General features: G+C 38.3%; 1 protein-coding gene across 1 annotated transcript in view; it reads right to left on the bottom strand.

The window, feature by feature from the left end:
• Positions 1-14,720: 14,720 nt before the first annotated feature.
• Positions 14,721-16,583, bottom strand: part of LOC137980836 (uncharacterized) — a 2,139-nt gene continuing 276 nt past the window's right edge. Inside the window, exons 1-2 of the mRNA XM_068828250.1 lie at positions 15,310-16,583; positions 14,721-15,087 (exon numbers count right to left, since the gene is read on the bottom strand). The exon at positions 15,310-16,583 is cut by the window's right edge and continues 276 nt beyond it. Coding sequence (XP_068684351.1) covers positions 14,721-15,087; positions 15,310-16,583 — 1,641 coding nt within the window. The remainder of the gene's footprint in view (positions 15,088-15,309) is intronic.

Below are 16,583 nucleotides of genomic sequence, written 5' to 3'. Positions count from 1 at the left end.
TAATCTCGTTAAAGGTTCACCTATTTTTTTCAGGATTAGAGCAAGTAAGCCGAATTATAATCCTTGCCTGTACATGTCAAATTATTTTGGGACTTGAAGTTTGAAAAGTTCGAATTTCGGCTAACTCAATGTTGTACGCAATTAAAATCTTTTCGAAATAAAACGTTTTGTTCCAGTATTACCATATCATTTTAAAAGTGAATGCTTCATTGCCATGCAAAAACACACAAAGAATCTTAACCCCGAGAGATTTGAATTGGTTGAGTTAGCCGATTTAGTCTATCGTCATTTTTAAGCTAAGGACAATAAGTCATCAACTCAAATATTATCTGCTTATAATTAGCGCCTACCTTTGTACTTGGATTGCTGTATGCATTTCCTCGTTTTGAATCAGTATTTAAAGGGCAAAACAATCATGAATCATAAGATTTATGCTCGTTGATTCAAACTTAGAATAAAACCGCCGAACTGTAAGAGGAGCCGTCGTTGGTGACTGCTGACCAAAAGGGAAATGGCTCACTAGTTTCCAGTCTTATCTCTCGCGTTTTATCGAAGATGGCGGAGGATTACAACCCTCCGATTCATCGCACTGTGTTAAAGAAAAAGTGAGCAAAAATCATAGCAGACTCATCGAATTAACCCTTAAAGGAATGTGAAAAGATACTGATAGAGCCGATTCATCACTAGAGTCTCTAGATGTGGCCCTGAATTCTGTATTTTAGCCCTGGTATTTTTTTAAAGGATTACGTGCTGACACGAATTATTTGATATTTCGAGAGTATATTGTTTCATATTGCTTCTGGCCCGGCCTGCAGCTATTACGAGTTCATCAAACAAGGTAATCTGTTACTGATATTTCCGACAATCAATGGATTACATCAGAATAAACGTTTTCTTTTTAATTGATTCGTGTACAGCGTGATTATTTTTATGTTCAAAGTTTGGTTCCTTAACGATGCTTGAGGGTACATGTACGTAATACCTCATAGGATCTTTGGGGATTTTATACACTTCACTCCTAAAAAGGTCCTTATAAGATCCTTATCCTTGAAGGATCAAGATCACTCTAAAGATCCTTTTTAGATCCTTGAAAGATCCTATGAGGATCTTTCAAGGATCCTAACGGAGATCCTTTCAAGATCACTTTAAGGTTCCTTTTAAGATCCGTGAAGGATCCTCATAGGATCTTTCAAGGATCCTAATAAAGTTCCTTTCAAGATTACTATAAGGATCCTCATAGGATCTTTCAAGGATTGTAACAAAGATCCTTTCAAGATCACTTTAAGGATCCTTTTAGGATCCTTGAAGGATCCTCATAGGATCTTTAAGGATCCTGATAAAGATCTTTTCAAGATACCTCTGAAGATTCTTTTAGGATCCTTAAAGGATCCTCATACAATCCTTGAGGATCTTTCGAGGATCCTTTTAAGGTTTCTTTCAAGATCACTATAAGGATCCTTCAAAGATCCTCAAAAGATCCTAGTATGATCTTTAAGGATCCTGTCAAAGATTTTATTAAGATCCTTTCAAGGATCCTTTTAAGATCCTTGTAAGATCCTTAGTCACTCTTTGAGGATCTTCAAGGATCCTTTTGAGGATCTTTCCAAGATTTTGTGTGTGGATCTTGGTAAGATCTTTGCAAGATCCTGATAATTTCCTCAAGGATCTTGATGAAGTATCCCAAGAGTCCTCAATGTTAGAAAATCTTTGAAGATCCTTTAAAGATCCTTCAAGGATCCTGTGAAGATCTTCATCTTTAAAGATCTTTGTCAGGTCTTTGAAGATCTTTGAAGATCTTTAAAGATCCTGTAAGGATTTTCACCAGGGTTAGAGACCCTCCAACCTTGAACGTTTTTAATCAGCGAATCTCCTGCGATGACTACAACATGTTTCTTGGTACTCGCTTGATCAGAATTTGCATCTAAGCTTTGTTGAGGTTGAGGCTCAGGTGTGGCCATTGATCGGGTCTTCTTGGTATTCTTTGCGGCATTTTCTTTCGAATGCAAATCTTGAGTCTTCTTTTTCTTTTTCAACCCGACCAGGTCCCAAGGGGCCTCTTCCGTAGTTTGTCCCGAACTTTGATTCCTTTTTTCGGTTGAAATTTGATTGCAAGTTAAATCATTCATATCTTTCGCTAAAAATGTCAGTGCCAGTTTAAGTGAGTCCCTTTCAGCTTCTACTTCTTTGAGTTTGGCTTTTAGAGCCAAGTTCTCCCTCTCTAAAGCTTCGACTGAGCCACACTTGGTGGAAAGATCAGTCGATCATTTCAACGCTTCAAAATTTAATCTCAGAAGCTCAATGTCCTCGCAAACAGAATTGAGCTTAGCTTTGATATCAAAGGCTTTGATATCAAAGGCAGAAGCAGAATCAATAACGGGAATAGTGACTTGTGTCGAAGAAGCGATGAAGTTAGTCATTTCAGTTTCATTCGGCGGATCATCGCTAAAAATATCATGATCTTTGTTTCCCTCAGCATCTAAAGAGCTGGCTAAACGTTCCCTGAGTGTTTCTTTGTTGCCTTGAGTAGAAAGACCAAATTCGGCGAGTTTTTCCCTCAGTTCAAAGACCTTTAAGCCGGAGATCCATTCGTCTTTGTTGCCTTGAGTAGAAAGACCAAATTCGGCGAGTTTTTCCCTCAGTTCAAAGACCTTTAAGCCGGAGATCCATTCGTCATGTCCGGCCGCCATGTTGTCAAATGCAAAAGAGACAAAAAAAAAAAAAAGAGAAGAAATTGACAAACTTCATTTATAACCAAAAGGGACTGGAGCCAAAAGTGTTGCCATGGTTACATTATACTCTGCACCACCTTGCACCTTACCTAAAGCTTATTAGTCATGCCAAGTTTGAATCATATTGCTGTTACACTTTGAGAGATATTCTTGATTTTGTGATCCATCTTCCAGTGGAACCATTGATGACGTCATCAATTTGCTAATTTGCAAAACACGAAAACTCAAATATCTCAAAAACAAAAGGAAGATACTTCAAAACGGTAAAGGCCATTATTCATTATTTTAAAAACTCTTTCAAACAGGCATAAATTCTTTTTTACTTCATATTTCTACCCAGTCTTCAAGTATCTGTTGCTTGTGTGAGACTTGTAATATTTAATGCAAACAAGGAATTTGTAATGTGACTTCCTGTCCTCACTTTGTTGTATTGCATGGTTGTTTTAATCTGGTAAGGTAGCCTGAGACAGACAGGAATGCACAAGGTTTGCTTTTCTGCTTTTAATCTGCATAAGTGGGATTGTAGAGGTTAATCACAATAGACATTTGATTGTCTGGACTGTACATCCACTTGATGACTACTGGGGATTTGTCAATACCAGAGCCGAAATGGCACTGGGTCTGGGGGTTACCTGGGATGGCCTCTGCTAACTGACAAAACTCTGTATACGAGCCAAGTGGCCCATCAAGCCAGAGCTTATCCCGGTTTCCGTAGCATGAAGCAACTAGGAGTATTTCTACTCCCCCCTGGATGGGATGCTACAATCTTAGACAAAGCTGTTGGGAAGGTTAGCACTTTTGAAGTCTTCATTGCTTCTCTCCCCTCCCCCCTCCTTCAATGTTGTGCAAAACTGAATGGTTTCAGTGGGAAATTGTTGACGTACCTTCCAACATTGAATAGGGGGGAGGGGGCCTATGTAAGAGAAAGTGAAACTATTTCTTTTGAGCATTGACGGAAGCAGGTTCAAATGCAGCTCTGGTGTGGTTCATTTACATAACCTTCCCAACTACTTTTGTCTATGATTGTCTGAAAATTCTGGGTGTGGTCTTAAATTGGAAAGACGACCTTTTTGTTAGCTTTTACAGTGCCTTTGAAAAACAAACACAAGTAGTGCTTGCTTTAACATTTAACTGCTTTTTGTGCCATGTTATTATGATTTTTAGGCGTTTATCTGGTTAAAAATAAGGCAAGTTTTCAACTTTCATACATGTGTTAGGACGTCATCAGTGTTGCATTAATGTCTCAATGGTATTAAATTGTAGAGCAAATAACATGATGAAAATTCCTTCGTAAATGAACAGAAAGGGGAGAAGACTGAATAATAGTTAATTAAAGCCAAAAAGCTGGTCTTGAAAGGTCAAACGAGTTCACGGACTAAACTCTTACAATGGCGGACGTCAGTTGCACTTTGCCACGTTGAGAGCAGCGCCTTTTAACAACGTCATGTGCATTTCAAGCAGAGTCACATTAAATAAGTAAATTAACAGTGATTACTTTTTTCGCACCAGTAGCGTGAGTAGGATGGCCTGTCAATCATTGACCTATTTTGGGAACATTAAACATGTATGTGAACATTACTCCATGACATTACTCCATAAGAAAATGCGAAATATATGCCCAATGAATGTGATATTTTGCAACAATAACGTAGTTATATGTAAAGCATACTGGAATACGTACAATGTTTTTCTGATTATGGACAAAAGTTATTGTATCCACTTATTTTCAACATTACTCCATTGAAACCATGTATACACAAAGGTTAATTAGATATGTTATTTCAATTTAAGCTCTCTTTATGGAGTAATGTTGCAATTTACCTAAAATAAAGCTGAAATGACCATGAAAAGTCCTACTACTATTTCCTTTGAAACCCTTTACACTCCAGTTTCAATAATTTATCTGTAGCTGTGCTGTAAAGGCATTATTTTAGGCTTCGAAAATGGAGTAATGTTGGGAGTGATGTCGGGAGTAATGTAAGTGCTCTCGCACTGCTTGCACCATTTCTTGCTAAATCAATTGAAATAAAACAGTTTTTGGCATTCTTCTAACGTCCTCTAAAAAAGAAAGCTATCTTTTAACGAATATGAAACATCAAATAACAAAAATGTATTTTTTATGGCCTTCTTAGTAAACACTTCCCCAACAGAACGGATTTTCGAGTAACGTTGTGAAGGTCACGCAAGTCTGAAATCCAAATCATAAAACGATGATTTTAACCAAATTTCACTATTGTGAGATTTTATTTATGCATTGGAAAGTACATTATAAGAACATGTCCAGAATAAGAAATGGAAGCCACATGTCAAATACCACGAGAGTTATAAGCGTTCAAAGCAGATTTCCTACTCTCATACAATCTTAGACAAAACTGTTGGGAAGGTTAGCACTTTTGAAGTCGTCATTGCTTCTCTCCCCTCCCCCCTCCTTCAATGTTGTGCAAAACTGAATGGTTTCAGTGGGAAATTGTTGACTTACCTTCCAACATTGAATAGGGGGGAGGGGGCCTATGTAAGAGAAAGTGAAACTATTTCTTTTGAGCATTGACGGAAGCAGGTTGAAATGCAGCTCTGGTGTGGTTCATTTACATAACCTTCCCAACTACTTTTGTCTATGATTGTAGTCCATCACAGGGTTACCCCCAGCATTAAATTCGCCAGTACCCATTTATACACCAGGGTAGCAAGAGGCTTTGTGAGAGCAAAGTGTCTTGCCCAAATACACAACACAATGTCCCCAGCCAGGGTTCGAAACTGGCCCACTCAATCTGGAGACAAGCACTGGGTCTGGGGGTTACCTGGGATGGCCTCTGCTAACTAACAAGTACCCTGCAAATTTGATTGGATAAGATTATATCGATTCAAACTGGACAAATTTGGGGATCTTTTAGTAAAACGCAGATCACTTTCATAGCGAAAACAGAATTTATACATCAGATAAATACACTTGGGAAATGATAAAAATAACCTGTGAAATTGAATACTGCACATGAGTTACATTTTGTGTTCTGTTTTTTTTTGTCAAATCATCAACCAGGTAACCAGCTAATAGTTTATGTTGCTATCACTACACGAAACATGAAGGCAGTATAAACTTTAAACAAAATTAATTATCACTGGAAATTTCACACAACATTCTTAATCTCTCAGATACATAAAAATATATGGAGGTTACTTTTAGGGGACCCACTTCACTGATGGTTTTGGTTGTAGGATAGTGTTCTTCATGCCATATACTTGTATTGACGCGCTGACGCAACCAAGTGGGTCCCCCAATAGTGATGAAAGGCTTTTTTACTTGCATTGCCAGTTGGACTACTATGCTGATGAAAACCAGAACTACATAACTAGAGCCAATATCACATGAATGATAGGAAGTCAAATATCTTCATTATATTTATAGGTATCCCTGTTTTTCATCCATCTTACTTTCTTGGTAATTGTCACTGTAGCAAAGTACTTAAAACTAGCTATAGGAAGAATGTACTGATATTTGATGGAATGAATTGGCACAGTTGCAATTCACTCTATTCGGATCTAAGTAAGGCATAAAATAGGTCGTTTTGACAGAAGACGGAATCTTGGCTTTAACTGAACACTGCGAGGCAGTGAATGAAAGATTAATTTTATCCATGTTAACATCCAAAATCAGCATCACTTCTCCTCCATCATCTTCAACTTGATCTGGGTGAATCTGCAATTCACTCAAAATATCATTAACTCTCCAACAATGTTTTTAAACAGGCGGGAAATTTATTGTTACCTTACGAGAGTCTTACCTGGAATTCGACACTTGATATAACCTCTATAATGCAAGGCGAGACAACATCTTTTACTTTATCAAGCACTCGGTTGCACTCGGGGGAAAACAACCATGCGCCGTTCTGACAGAGATCCAGGGAAACTCACATGCCCAAACAAACATTTTAGCTTCAGGAAAGGTAAGTTACGTATTGTGAGTTCAAAAACATACCTGGGATTGACGCAATACAGGTACAATAACCTAGATTTCCAAAACATCGGCGCTTGCCACACATTCTCCTCCGTTGAGTCCATCTTGAAATGATAGCATCACGTGACCTCTGACAGTTCCTCCTTTATCTTATAGTTAAAAAAAATGAAACTAATTTGTTCCTTTTAAAGCGGGTTTGAGTGATTTTAGCATATAATATGCTCTTGTTTTTTTGAAAACAATTTTGTGAAACTCACTCGCTTGTCTACTTGTCAAAGATAATCATCATTGAGGTAATTGAATGTTTGGTGTAAGTTTCCTTATTTTACATTGACTAATGTGGGTAATGTTAGTGGCTAACAAGACTTCGGTTATTCAACAATTTTTTTGTTACGTGCCTCTTGCTGGTTAATAAAAAGCCCTGTGGTTTCAATATTGACAGTACACCTGAGACTTTTTTAGATCGAAATACAACCACTACGGCACTTTCTGTGTAGAAAATGAGGCAATTTGGGAGTTCAGTCCTCTAACATAGTCTTGGCTTTTTCCTTTGTGCTGGTGTATGCTGTTAATTTTGCTTTCAGAAGACGCAAGGAAAAATCTTACTAAAAGCTGTGACATTTCCAATGGGCTTGTGAGAAACTAAAATCAACTGACTTTGTTTCTGTCAGTGAGGATCCTTTGTTTAAGATCGCCCACTTAGATTAAAACGAACCTGTCTTGTTCTGAGTAATATAAAGTGAAAACAGTTAAAATAATGAGTTTTCCTTTCGGTTGTTTTCAAATGTATTGTTTTTTTTTTTTTTGCAAGCGTGCCCCATGAGCTTTTGAATTAGGAGTTGGCAACACACACAGTGCTTTTTGTTTCGAAAAGATCATCAAAATTCTTGTTTCTGAAAGTTAATTGGTTGAGGTGGATACTGCTAGAGGCTAATATAATCTTTGTTATTTTGTATTATTCTGTTATCCAGTAACAGGCTTCTCATTGGTTATGACAAATCCTCAAGTGGATAACATTAGTCAAACTTGGGGTCCCCAAATATTATCATCGCTGATTAGTTCTAATGGGGAATAACATGTAATAATGAATAATAAATTATAGTACCAATTACTTGAAATAGTGTTACAGATATACAGTATAAGACAAAGTGAAATCAGATCAAAAACACACATTTCACTGAAGATTGCTAAAATTATTATCGCTGAGTCGTTAGGTTTGAAGATGAAAAATTCAACCAAAGCCAATGTTGTTCCAACAATTTTTAAAATTGGTCCTCCTCAAACTAAAAACTCAACAAGACAGTGACAACAACACCGGCAATAAGTTAGTGTTTAAGGTTGCAGATAGCGATCCTGCACTTTAACGAGAACAGCAATCGAGAAAACGATGGTTCTGAACGAGTGAACATTGCCTTTCCAAAAAACAAGAAAGGAGAACACACGGTCAAGAAGGTTGTAGTCAAATGCACCTACAGTAAGTTTATTTCCCACTCCATAATGATTGTACAGTCTAAATCAACTTGCCCTGAAGGCAATTATGACTCCTGATCTGATTTCACTTTGTCGTATACTGTATATCTGTAACACCTCAGTTGAACATTACATTGCTTCGTTTCCTTTTGAAAGAAAATGTTGCCCATATCAAAAAAGTGGATTCTTCAGGGACAGGACACCAGTGTCTTGGAAAGATCTGTTGCTCCCCGTTCACTGTCATCAAACTATAATTGCCCTGACAAGCACACTGCAGTCAGCACAATAAAATCACGTTTTTAAAAAGTGATACATTTGTTGCCGATTGACTGATTTAATTACCTATCTGCGCGGAACACTCTCTACAACACTTACTCTTTGTAAACCACGGCAAATAAAGATTAAACCAAATCACTTTATTTATTACATTTAGGAATTAACCCATGCATGAACAGAACGAGAACGAGAACGAGGTAACAACTTGACAATTGTGATGAATGTTTGAATGCAAGATAACTGTGAATGCTCTAAATTCAACATTTCATCTTTAAGGTTTATGTTGATAAAAAAACAAAGCAAAGCGAAATCCTGGGAGAGGAAAGTGTGCTCGAATACAGCAAATTGCAGAAGATTGAAGGACAAGTCTATACGTAACCTCTCGTCTCAAAATACCCCAGCAACACCTTGCCAGATGCCTATAGGCTATGTGAAAGTTTTGCTTATGTTCTGGGCCCTCATGGGAGTTATGGTACTGCTGTTTGTACTGGTACCAAGCTGTCTGCAGTACCCAGCAGTTCAAGCAGACAGCACTGAAACCTGGGTGTTGCATTAACATACAAATGAGCGGCTCGGTGGGTTTTTCGTGTTTGACTGCTTCGTTGTTTTTGGCAACAATACAGTATGGTGTCCGTAGTCTGCGAGAAAAAAGGATAATCTTGAATATCTTACCTGAATCAAAATGCCACGAACTGAAATTTTCCATGAACATAGCTTTTTCGTTTCTTGCGATAATTTTAAATTGCCAAGTTCTAAACTAAAGTTATCTCTTGTAATTAGAGAAAGGTGAACATAATCGCAAACTTTGTGTCTGCAAATTTGGCCCTTGGTCCGTGATTCATGTAAGCAGCCCAAAAAAAAAATACCCGTAAATTCTAATAATTTCGGTACGAACATGAAAATTTATTTATTCTTTATTATCCTTGATATATCTCAGATACAGTCATATTGGAGGTTGTTGTGAGTATAGAATCTGCTTTTATTTTCAGTTGACTGTCTCCCAAGCTCCATTTCATTATAAGACCGTGTAGGTATTCTACAAGACTCGTCACAAATCGTTGAAACAGACACCATTTCTCTCGAATTTTCTGGAAAAATCCTGACATTTCTGCTTCACACTGTTTTCCCCTCTGAAATATGCCTTCTCCCTCCCCAGTGTTGACCCACACGTGTTTTGAAGCACTGAAACCACTGTGATACCCAAATCAACATTGGGGAAGGGGAAACAGACACAAGTGTTTCAAGATTTTTGATGAGTATTGTATTTAGTCTGAAGAGAGGAAAGAATAACGGTTTCTGTTCAAGACGAATTTTTCAATCATCGATGGAATATACCTGCTTGGTTCGCGCACAGATAGGGAAGAGAAATTTAGGATGTCGGATTATTGTTCAGTTATATTTGAAAAAAAAGGATAAGATAAAAATAAGGGAATTTAAAGCAATGTGTTACACTTACAGGCAGTAATTAAGACATGCGGAAAATGTGAGGTCACTGATGAAACTTCACTTTCTGCATTCTGAAGACACATATTGCAACTTTTGAAAAGGGGAAATGATATGTACGTAAGCTGATTAGATTTTCTCAGCTCGATAAATAAGGGTATGTCTGTTGCTAAATGTCTTTCCTATTCAAGAAACGCAGACTGTATATTAAGGTAAGGTGGCGGGTCTTCAATCTCTTCCATCAAATACCCGAGGAACAGCAGAAGTCAGTCCCCCCGTGTGGAAAATGTTTTAGTCGACTTATTTTCCCACAAGACGACTAATTCAATTACGACTGATCTTATGTAAATATCGCCGAGTTTGTTGACATTTAATCTTTGCCATGGCTTAAGTATTACACGATTCACCATAGTGTTTGGGAAATTCTTGCCTTTTTTAGGAACCAAAAACTAAAGCTACTGCATCTACAAGTGTTTTAAGTGATAGAACAGATCACGGAACATGCACCTTAGGGATAATTTTCTTGATTAACCTATTCAATAATGCTGTGTTTACACTCAAGCGTTTGCCAAGGTAAACATTAACTTACTAAACCCTGGTACATTTGTACAGTGTTTATACTGGCTCAAATAACTAAGGTAAATCTGTCATCAATCACAATCTTATTGAATTGGCGGCAAATTCTAAATCCACGCATAAAATGCTCGTGTTTAAAAGAGAAGCTGTGGCTCTTGTAGTCCTCGCGTTCTATTTTCTTGTTCTTGATCAGCAAACCCAGGAATCGAGATTGCAGCAGCTCTTACTTTTGCAGCACCTAAAGAGGTCGAGACGAAAGCGATTAATTCTGCTACAAATTGCCCTTCGCAAGACAAGGCGCGTTAGACGTGCGTGGTTGTGGCCGAGAAACCAATTCTGGTTTGAAGCTCTATTAAACGGAAATTTTGTTGAAGAATGGTGGAAGGAGAACTTTAGAATATCAAGATGTACGTTCGAATACATTGTCCGATTGGTTGGTCCGGATTTGGCAAAGAAGGACACTAGATTACGTGATCGAATGAGCCTGACGCAATCCCGACACCACAGGATGTGAAATTCTATGCGACCGCAAGCGGATGTATCTGTCATCCAAACCTTGGTTACCGACCTTAACCATGCCTGCTCGCAGAGTAGACCGAACTTTTACCTTAGTTAACTTTCTATTGTCTTAAGCGGTGTTTACTACGGTATTAGTTGGCGTTTACACACGCAAAATATTAACCTAGGTAAGTAAACTCCAATACCTCGGTAGCACGCTCAAGTCTAAACACGGCATTAGGCTATTTGTAGGGCTTCACCATGGTGAACCGATAGTTCTTAAAGTCTATGGTAGTATAATTACTTTACTTTAGAACACAGTGGTGAATCGTTGAGTTTCAGCGCTAAGAAGGTCGACTGGTCGTTACAACAAATGATCTTTTTTAATAATGTAATTTTCTACAAAGTTAGCTAATTTTTGTACATAGAACTGTTCAGAATATAGAAAAAGAAGGAAAAGGATCCGTGTTCCTTTGACACCTTTGTGTAGTTATTTGAGATAAGGACTAAGAGGCAATGTACTTCACTATTCTTTCTCAGGAGCTCCAAGAGAAATAATATCACAATGAATAGCGAATCAATTTCATACAATGACCAGAAAAAGTCATTCTGCTATGTAAAAATCGCTAAACGTCATCTTGATGGCCATCGGAGCAATTTTCACTCCCTTTTGTTTGAAATATGCAACACCACCCCTCTCTCCTTATTTTTGGCGTATAGTGTAATAGTTATTATTGTCTCTGAAAGTTTATACTTTGCGAGAGGAAATCTCAGGCAGTTATCTACAAAATGGAAATAGTGGTATTTCTTTAATATTTTTATACGCTTCCCCTCATTTCTAATCACCATATCAATTCGTTTCGGCATAGAGCGTATTAAATTGTTCACAGTTACGTTACCCGTCCACGCCCCTCAGACGCTAAGACAATACTCGTCACAAATCGTTGAAACAGACACCGTTTCTCTCGAATTTTCTGGAAAAATCCTGACATTTCTACTTCACACTGTTTTCCCCTCCGAAATGTGCCTTCTCCCTCCCCAATGTTGAGCCATGCGTGTTTTGAAGCACTGAAACCACTGTGATACCCAAATCAACACTGGGGAAGGGGAAACAGACACAAGTGTTTCAAGATTTTTGGCGAGTATTGTAGACATACAAAAGAAGGTAACCCATTTCTCTGGGGTCATAAGTAGCATAAGTCGCAGACCAAGGCCCCATATGCGGAAAATTTGTTCTTAGCTGACATGTCACTTAACAATGCAGACGCAGCAGATTTATCAGAACTGAATCAACAAATACAAGTATGTAGACTGGCTGTTATCCACATACAACCCAGACCCACCAGATGATAATACTTGGATAAAACCATCAGTTCATCCTTGTCAGAGATATCATAAAGACATTCAAGAATCTGATAGTGATTATGTAGACTTACAAAATACTGTCCAAATGCAGTATTCAATGTAGATTTAACTTTCCATTTGAACCTTCTATGACCACGACAAAGCTTGAATTTGAGCCTGTTCGAAAAATAAGAACATTAAATACAAAGTGAAGGTTATAACCAAGAGGAATGACCGAAGGCATTGATTACCATGCATGCATTGAATACCTAACAAAATGTGCATCAAAAGGAGAGCCACGCTCCTCTGTCATGAACACTGCATTTAATTCCATTGTTCACGACTGTAATAGTGATAGCAGTCCCACAAAACTTATTGAAAGTTATAATGAAATCACTTGTACAGAGGGACTTTTCTGCACAAGAGATTATGCATCATTTACATATATATTGTCTCTAAAACTGGTCAGCTCATCATTTAATGTTGTACCATTGACTTTGGATGGTTGTCCCAAAATCAAAACATATTCTGTTGATGGAGATGTTGCAACAAACGATTCACTACTGGATGTTTATGCTAAGCGTGCTTTGTTTGCCAAAACTATTCCAAACATAATGAATTTAAGTTTTTTTTTTTACTTTTGCCACAAGGTACAAACTTGTGAACAGTAAATTAATAGCTCAGGCACAAACTGCTGTTCCTAGAGTTTTTCCAGTATATTCTTCAAATAACAAAAAGCCAATTTTTTCCCTTTACTGCAAATATCAGCTGCTTAAATACAACCATGGCAGACCACACAAGAGAATGCTTGGGACAATGAACCAACGACGTGGAAATAATTTCTTGGAACACTATATGACAAAGAACATTTCCTGACTGGCATGACAACGAAAATGATACAGATATTGAACACACCACACAAGAACTTCCTCAATGTGAAGAGTGGATGCTTTTAGTAGATCTTCCTGGATCATTTGTTTTAACTGATGAGTCACAACAAATTGTTAATTCAGACTATAACTGGCAAAATGACAGACTGAAATACCAAAACAGTCACTTAAGAGAAATGTCATCGATAAGAACCAAGAAGGAGGCATTATCTGAAAGAACTATACCAGAACAAAATATTGATGTTACTACTTTTAGTGATATGCAGAAGTGCGGCTATAATATCATTAAGGCACATTAAGAGCAACCTTATCCAAAGGAGCCATTGTTGCTTATAATTGTAGGTGGAGGTGGGACTGGAAAGAGCTACCTTTTTCTTATAAGCTTTCACAGCTTTAAAAAGCTGTGAAAAACCTGTGGATTTCATGTTTGGCATACATGAGTAGCTTAGCTTAAGTGTGTGTCTGTTGAAAATCTTGTAGAGCGGATGGTTGTTCTGGAAGCATTTTTGGACGATATGTAGGAATTTTCTACCAAGGTTGGTTTTAACGCTTGAATCGAAAGGGGGATTGTACCACGTAGTGTCCCTTTTCCTCTTTCTCTTTTGGAGCGGGCTCTGGATTGTATGTTAGCTTGTGGTCATATCCACTTTCTTTGAGTGCGTGTTGGTAAGGGGCAATTGATTCGTCGAATACTTCTTTGCTGGATGAAATGTTAGTCTTTTGTTGATGTTGAGGGGTATGTTTTTTAGTAATGCTGGGGGGTGGTTGCTTTGCCGGTGGATGTGCGATAGTTTGTTGTTGGGCTTCATGTATGGTTTGATAGATAGATAGATAGATAGATAAAGCGTTTATTAAAATACAAATCGCAGTCAAAAGACTGAATTACTTGTAAAAACTATTTACAATAAGTGAATAACATGTAAAATATAATGTAATATAATATCCTAAACTTAAACTTTTTTACGAAAGCTTACACATCTTAGTTAAAAGTATAAAAGTATGAACATAGTATAATACGTAGCTAAAGGTTATATTAAGATCTCAACAACTGAGAGGCGTAATGCATTATAAACGAACTTGAAAATCTCTTTGTCTTACAAAGTGGAACTCTAAATTTTCTGCTCTTCCTAGTTCTGTAGGTTATGGCATTAAGCGGCGGGAGAAGGTGATGGAGTTTGTGCCCCTTATTATCGACTATTTCCATAAACAGTTTGTGGCATAAAAGCTCCTGTCTATCATGAAAAGTGGTCATGCTAGATTTAGTTAGCGCCTCACTATAGTTAAGGTCTGGATATATTATCCTTAACGACCTTTTTTGGATCCTTTCCAATTGATCCGACAAGTACGCAGGCAAACTTGAGTGAAATGACTGACAGGCATACTCTAGTACTGATCTTACCCAAGCACAATAAAATTGAAGCAGAGATATACAGTCAATATCTGCGCGCTTAAGTTGTTTTAACAGATAAACTCTTTGTGATGCCTTTACGGTGACATTGTCAATATGATCATTCCATTTCAGATCGTCTCTAACAGTTAAACCTAGGATTTAGCCGATTTGACAACTTCGAACTGCTTGCCTTCAGATTCAAGGGGATTAGAGGCACCACGTTTCTTACAGAAGTCTATTTGCATCTCCTTACACTTAGTTGGATTTAGGCGGAATACATTTTCATCCGTATATTTGAGCACCCCATCCTCTGTATTTTGCAGGGTACTTGTACTTGACTTGGGTATAACTTCGGCAAGTGTGGTATCATCGGCAAACTTCCACAGGGCACTGGTAGTACTAAGGTCATTTATCATGGCAAGAAAAAGCCATGGACCGATTTTTGTGCCCTGTGGAATGCCGGCCGGAACATTGACAAATTCCGAGAAGCAGCTGGAATCAAGTTTGACGCGCTGAGATCTGTTTCACAAAAAGTCACAAATCCAATTAACAACAGTAGGCTTAACACCGACGCTGTAAAGTTTGGAGATAAGCAAATTGTGATTTACAAGGTCGAACGCCTTCTTATAATCAAGAAGAGCCACCCTGACATGAGAACCTGACCCGTCCGTAGCTTCCAGCCAATGATGTAGCATTGAAATGAGTGCGAAAGTTGTGCAGGAATTTGGAATAAAGCCGTACTTGTTAGGGTTGATACACTTCAATAAAACAGGCTTAAGATCTTTCTCAATAACGAAGCCTTCAGCGACTTTAGAAAGCGTTGATGTGAGAGATATCGGTCTCAAATCTTTATTAAAATCCTCAATAGATTTTCCCTTAGGCAAAGGTGGAACATCAGCCAACTTCCAGACCCGTGGAACCTTGGATTCTTCAAAGGACTGATTCAGGACTTCCGTTAAAGCCGGGGCAAGAATATCCGAGTATGTTTTGAGCACCCAATTTGGTAAATTGTCGGGGCCACCGGCTCGAGACACACTTATCTGCTTGAGTTTTGTTGCAACTTGGTCCACTGATACTGATATGGGCTCATCATCATCACAGGGCACAAAGATGTCGTCGGCTAAAGGAGTGTAATCTTCCATCACACTCACGAAGGCCCGGTTTATCTTGTTAGCTAATTCTTGGTCAGTACAGCTTGTATTAGTTCTTAAAATGGATCGAAGGTCTGGGCGAGAACCCCTAGCATTGCCACACAATTGTTTTACCTCGCGCCACCAATCGCGTGGTCGCGTGTCCTTCAGATCCCGCACTTTATTGTTATAATAGACCTTGCAACACCTCTTTCTTTCGCGGTTGACTTTGTTTCTAAGGAGATTAAACAAAGGTTTATTCCCAGAAGCAAAGGCCTTTTGTCTTTTGCTTATCAAACGCTTGAGGTCAGGATTTAACCAAGGTCTGTCCGCTTGGTGGATTTTAACAGACCGCTCTGGCATGATTGTGTTAAGACCATAGTTGATAATATCCGTTATATTAGCAAGTTTTTCATCGCAAGAGCTATAGTGGTCAAGCACTTGCTCCCAAGGGACCGCCACTAGAAATCGTCCAAGGGCAGCAACGGAACTAGCCCTCTTGTCCCGAGTTTTAAGAGATTTTCTCTGAGACTTGCTTTCTTGTCGGGGACCAGGCATGGCTATAACAGTCACATGGTCAGACAGGCCAAAAGCAGGAAGGCCTGTCGGTTCTTGATAATAATCCTGTAAGTTGGTAAATATCTGGTCAAGAATGTTGTTGCCTCTCGTAGGGATCTTGACTAAAGGTTTCAGTTGATAGTTCCTAGCCTGTGCTTTAAAATTGAATTTGTTGAAATCGCCAGCGACTACTATGGCACTATTAGGATACTTGACTTCAATCGTCTCAAGTGTGCACATGAGATAATCACGTAACTGAGCATTGCTGGTATCGGGATTTTGATCCGGATGGTAGACAACCGCAACAATAATATTAGAAAACCCTTG

This window comes from Montipora foliosa, chromosome 12 (assembly GCF_036669935.1).
Source record: "Montipora foliosa isolate CH-2021 chromosome 12, ASM3666993v2, whole genome shotgun sequence".
In the NCBI taxonomy this organism is placed as follows: domain Eukaryota; kingdom Metazoa; phylum Cnidaria; class Anthozoa; order Scleractinia; family Acroporidae; genus Montipora; species Montipora foliosa.
This window is presented reverse-complemented; position numbering and strand designations above follow the sequence as displayed.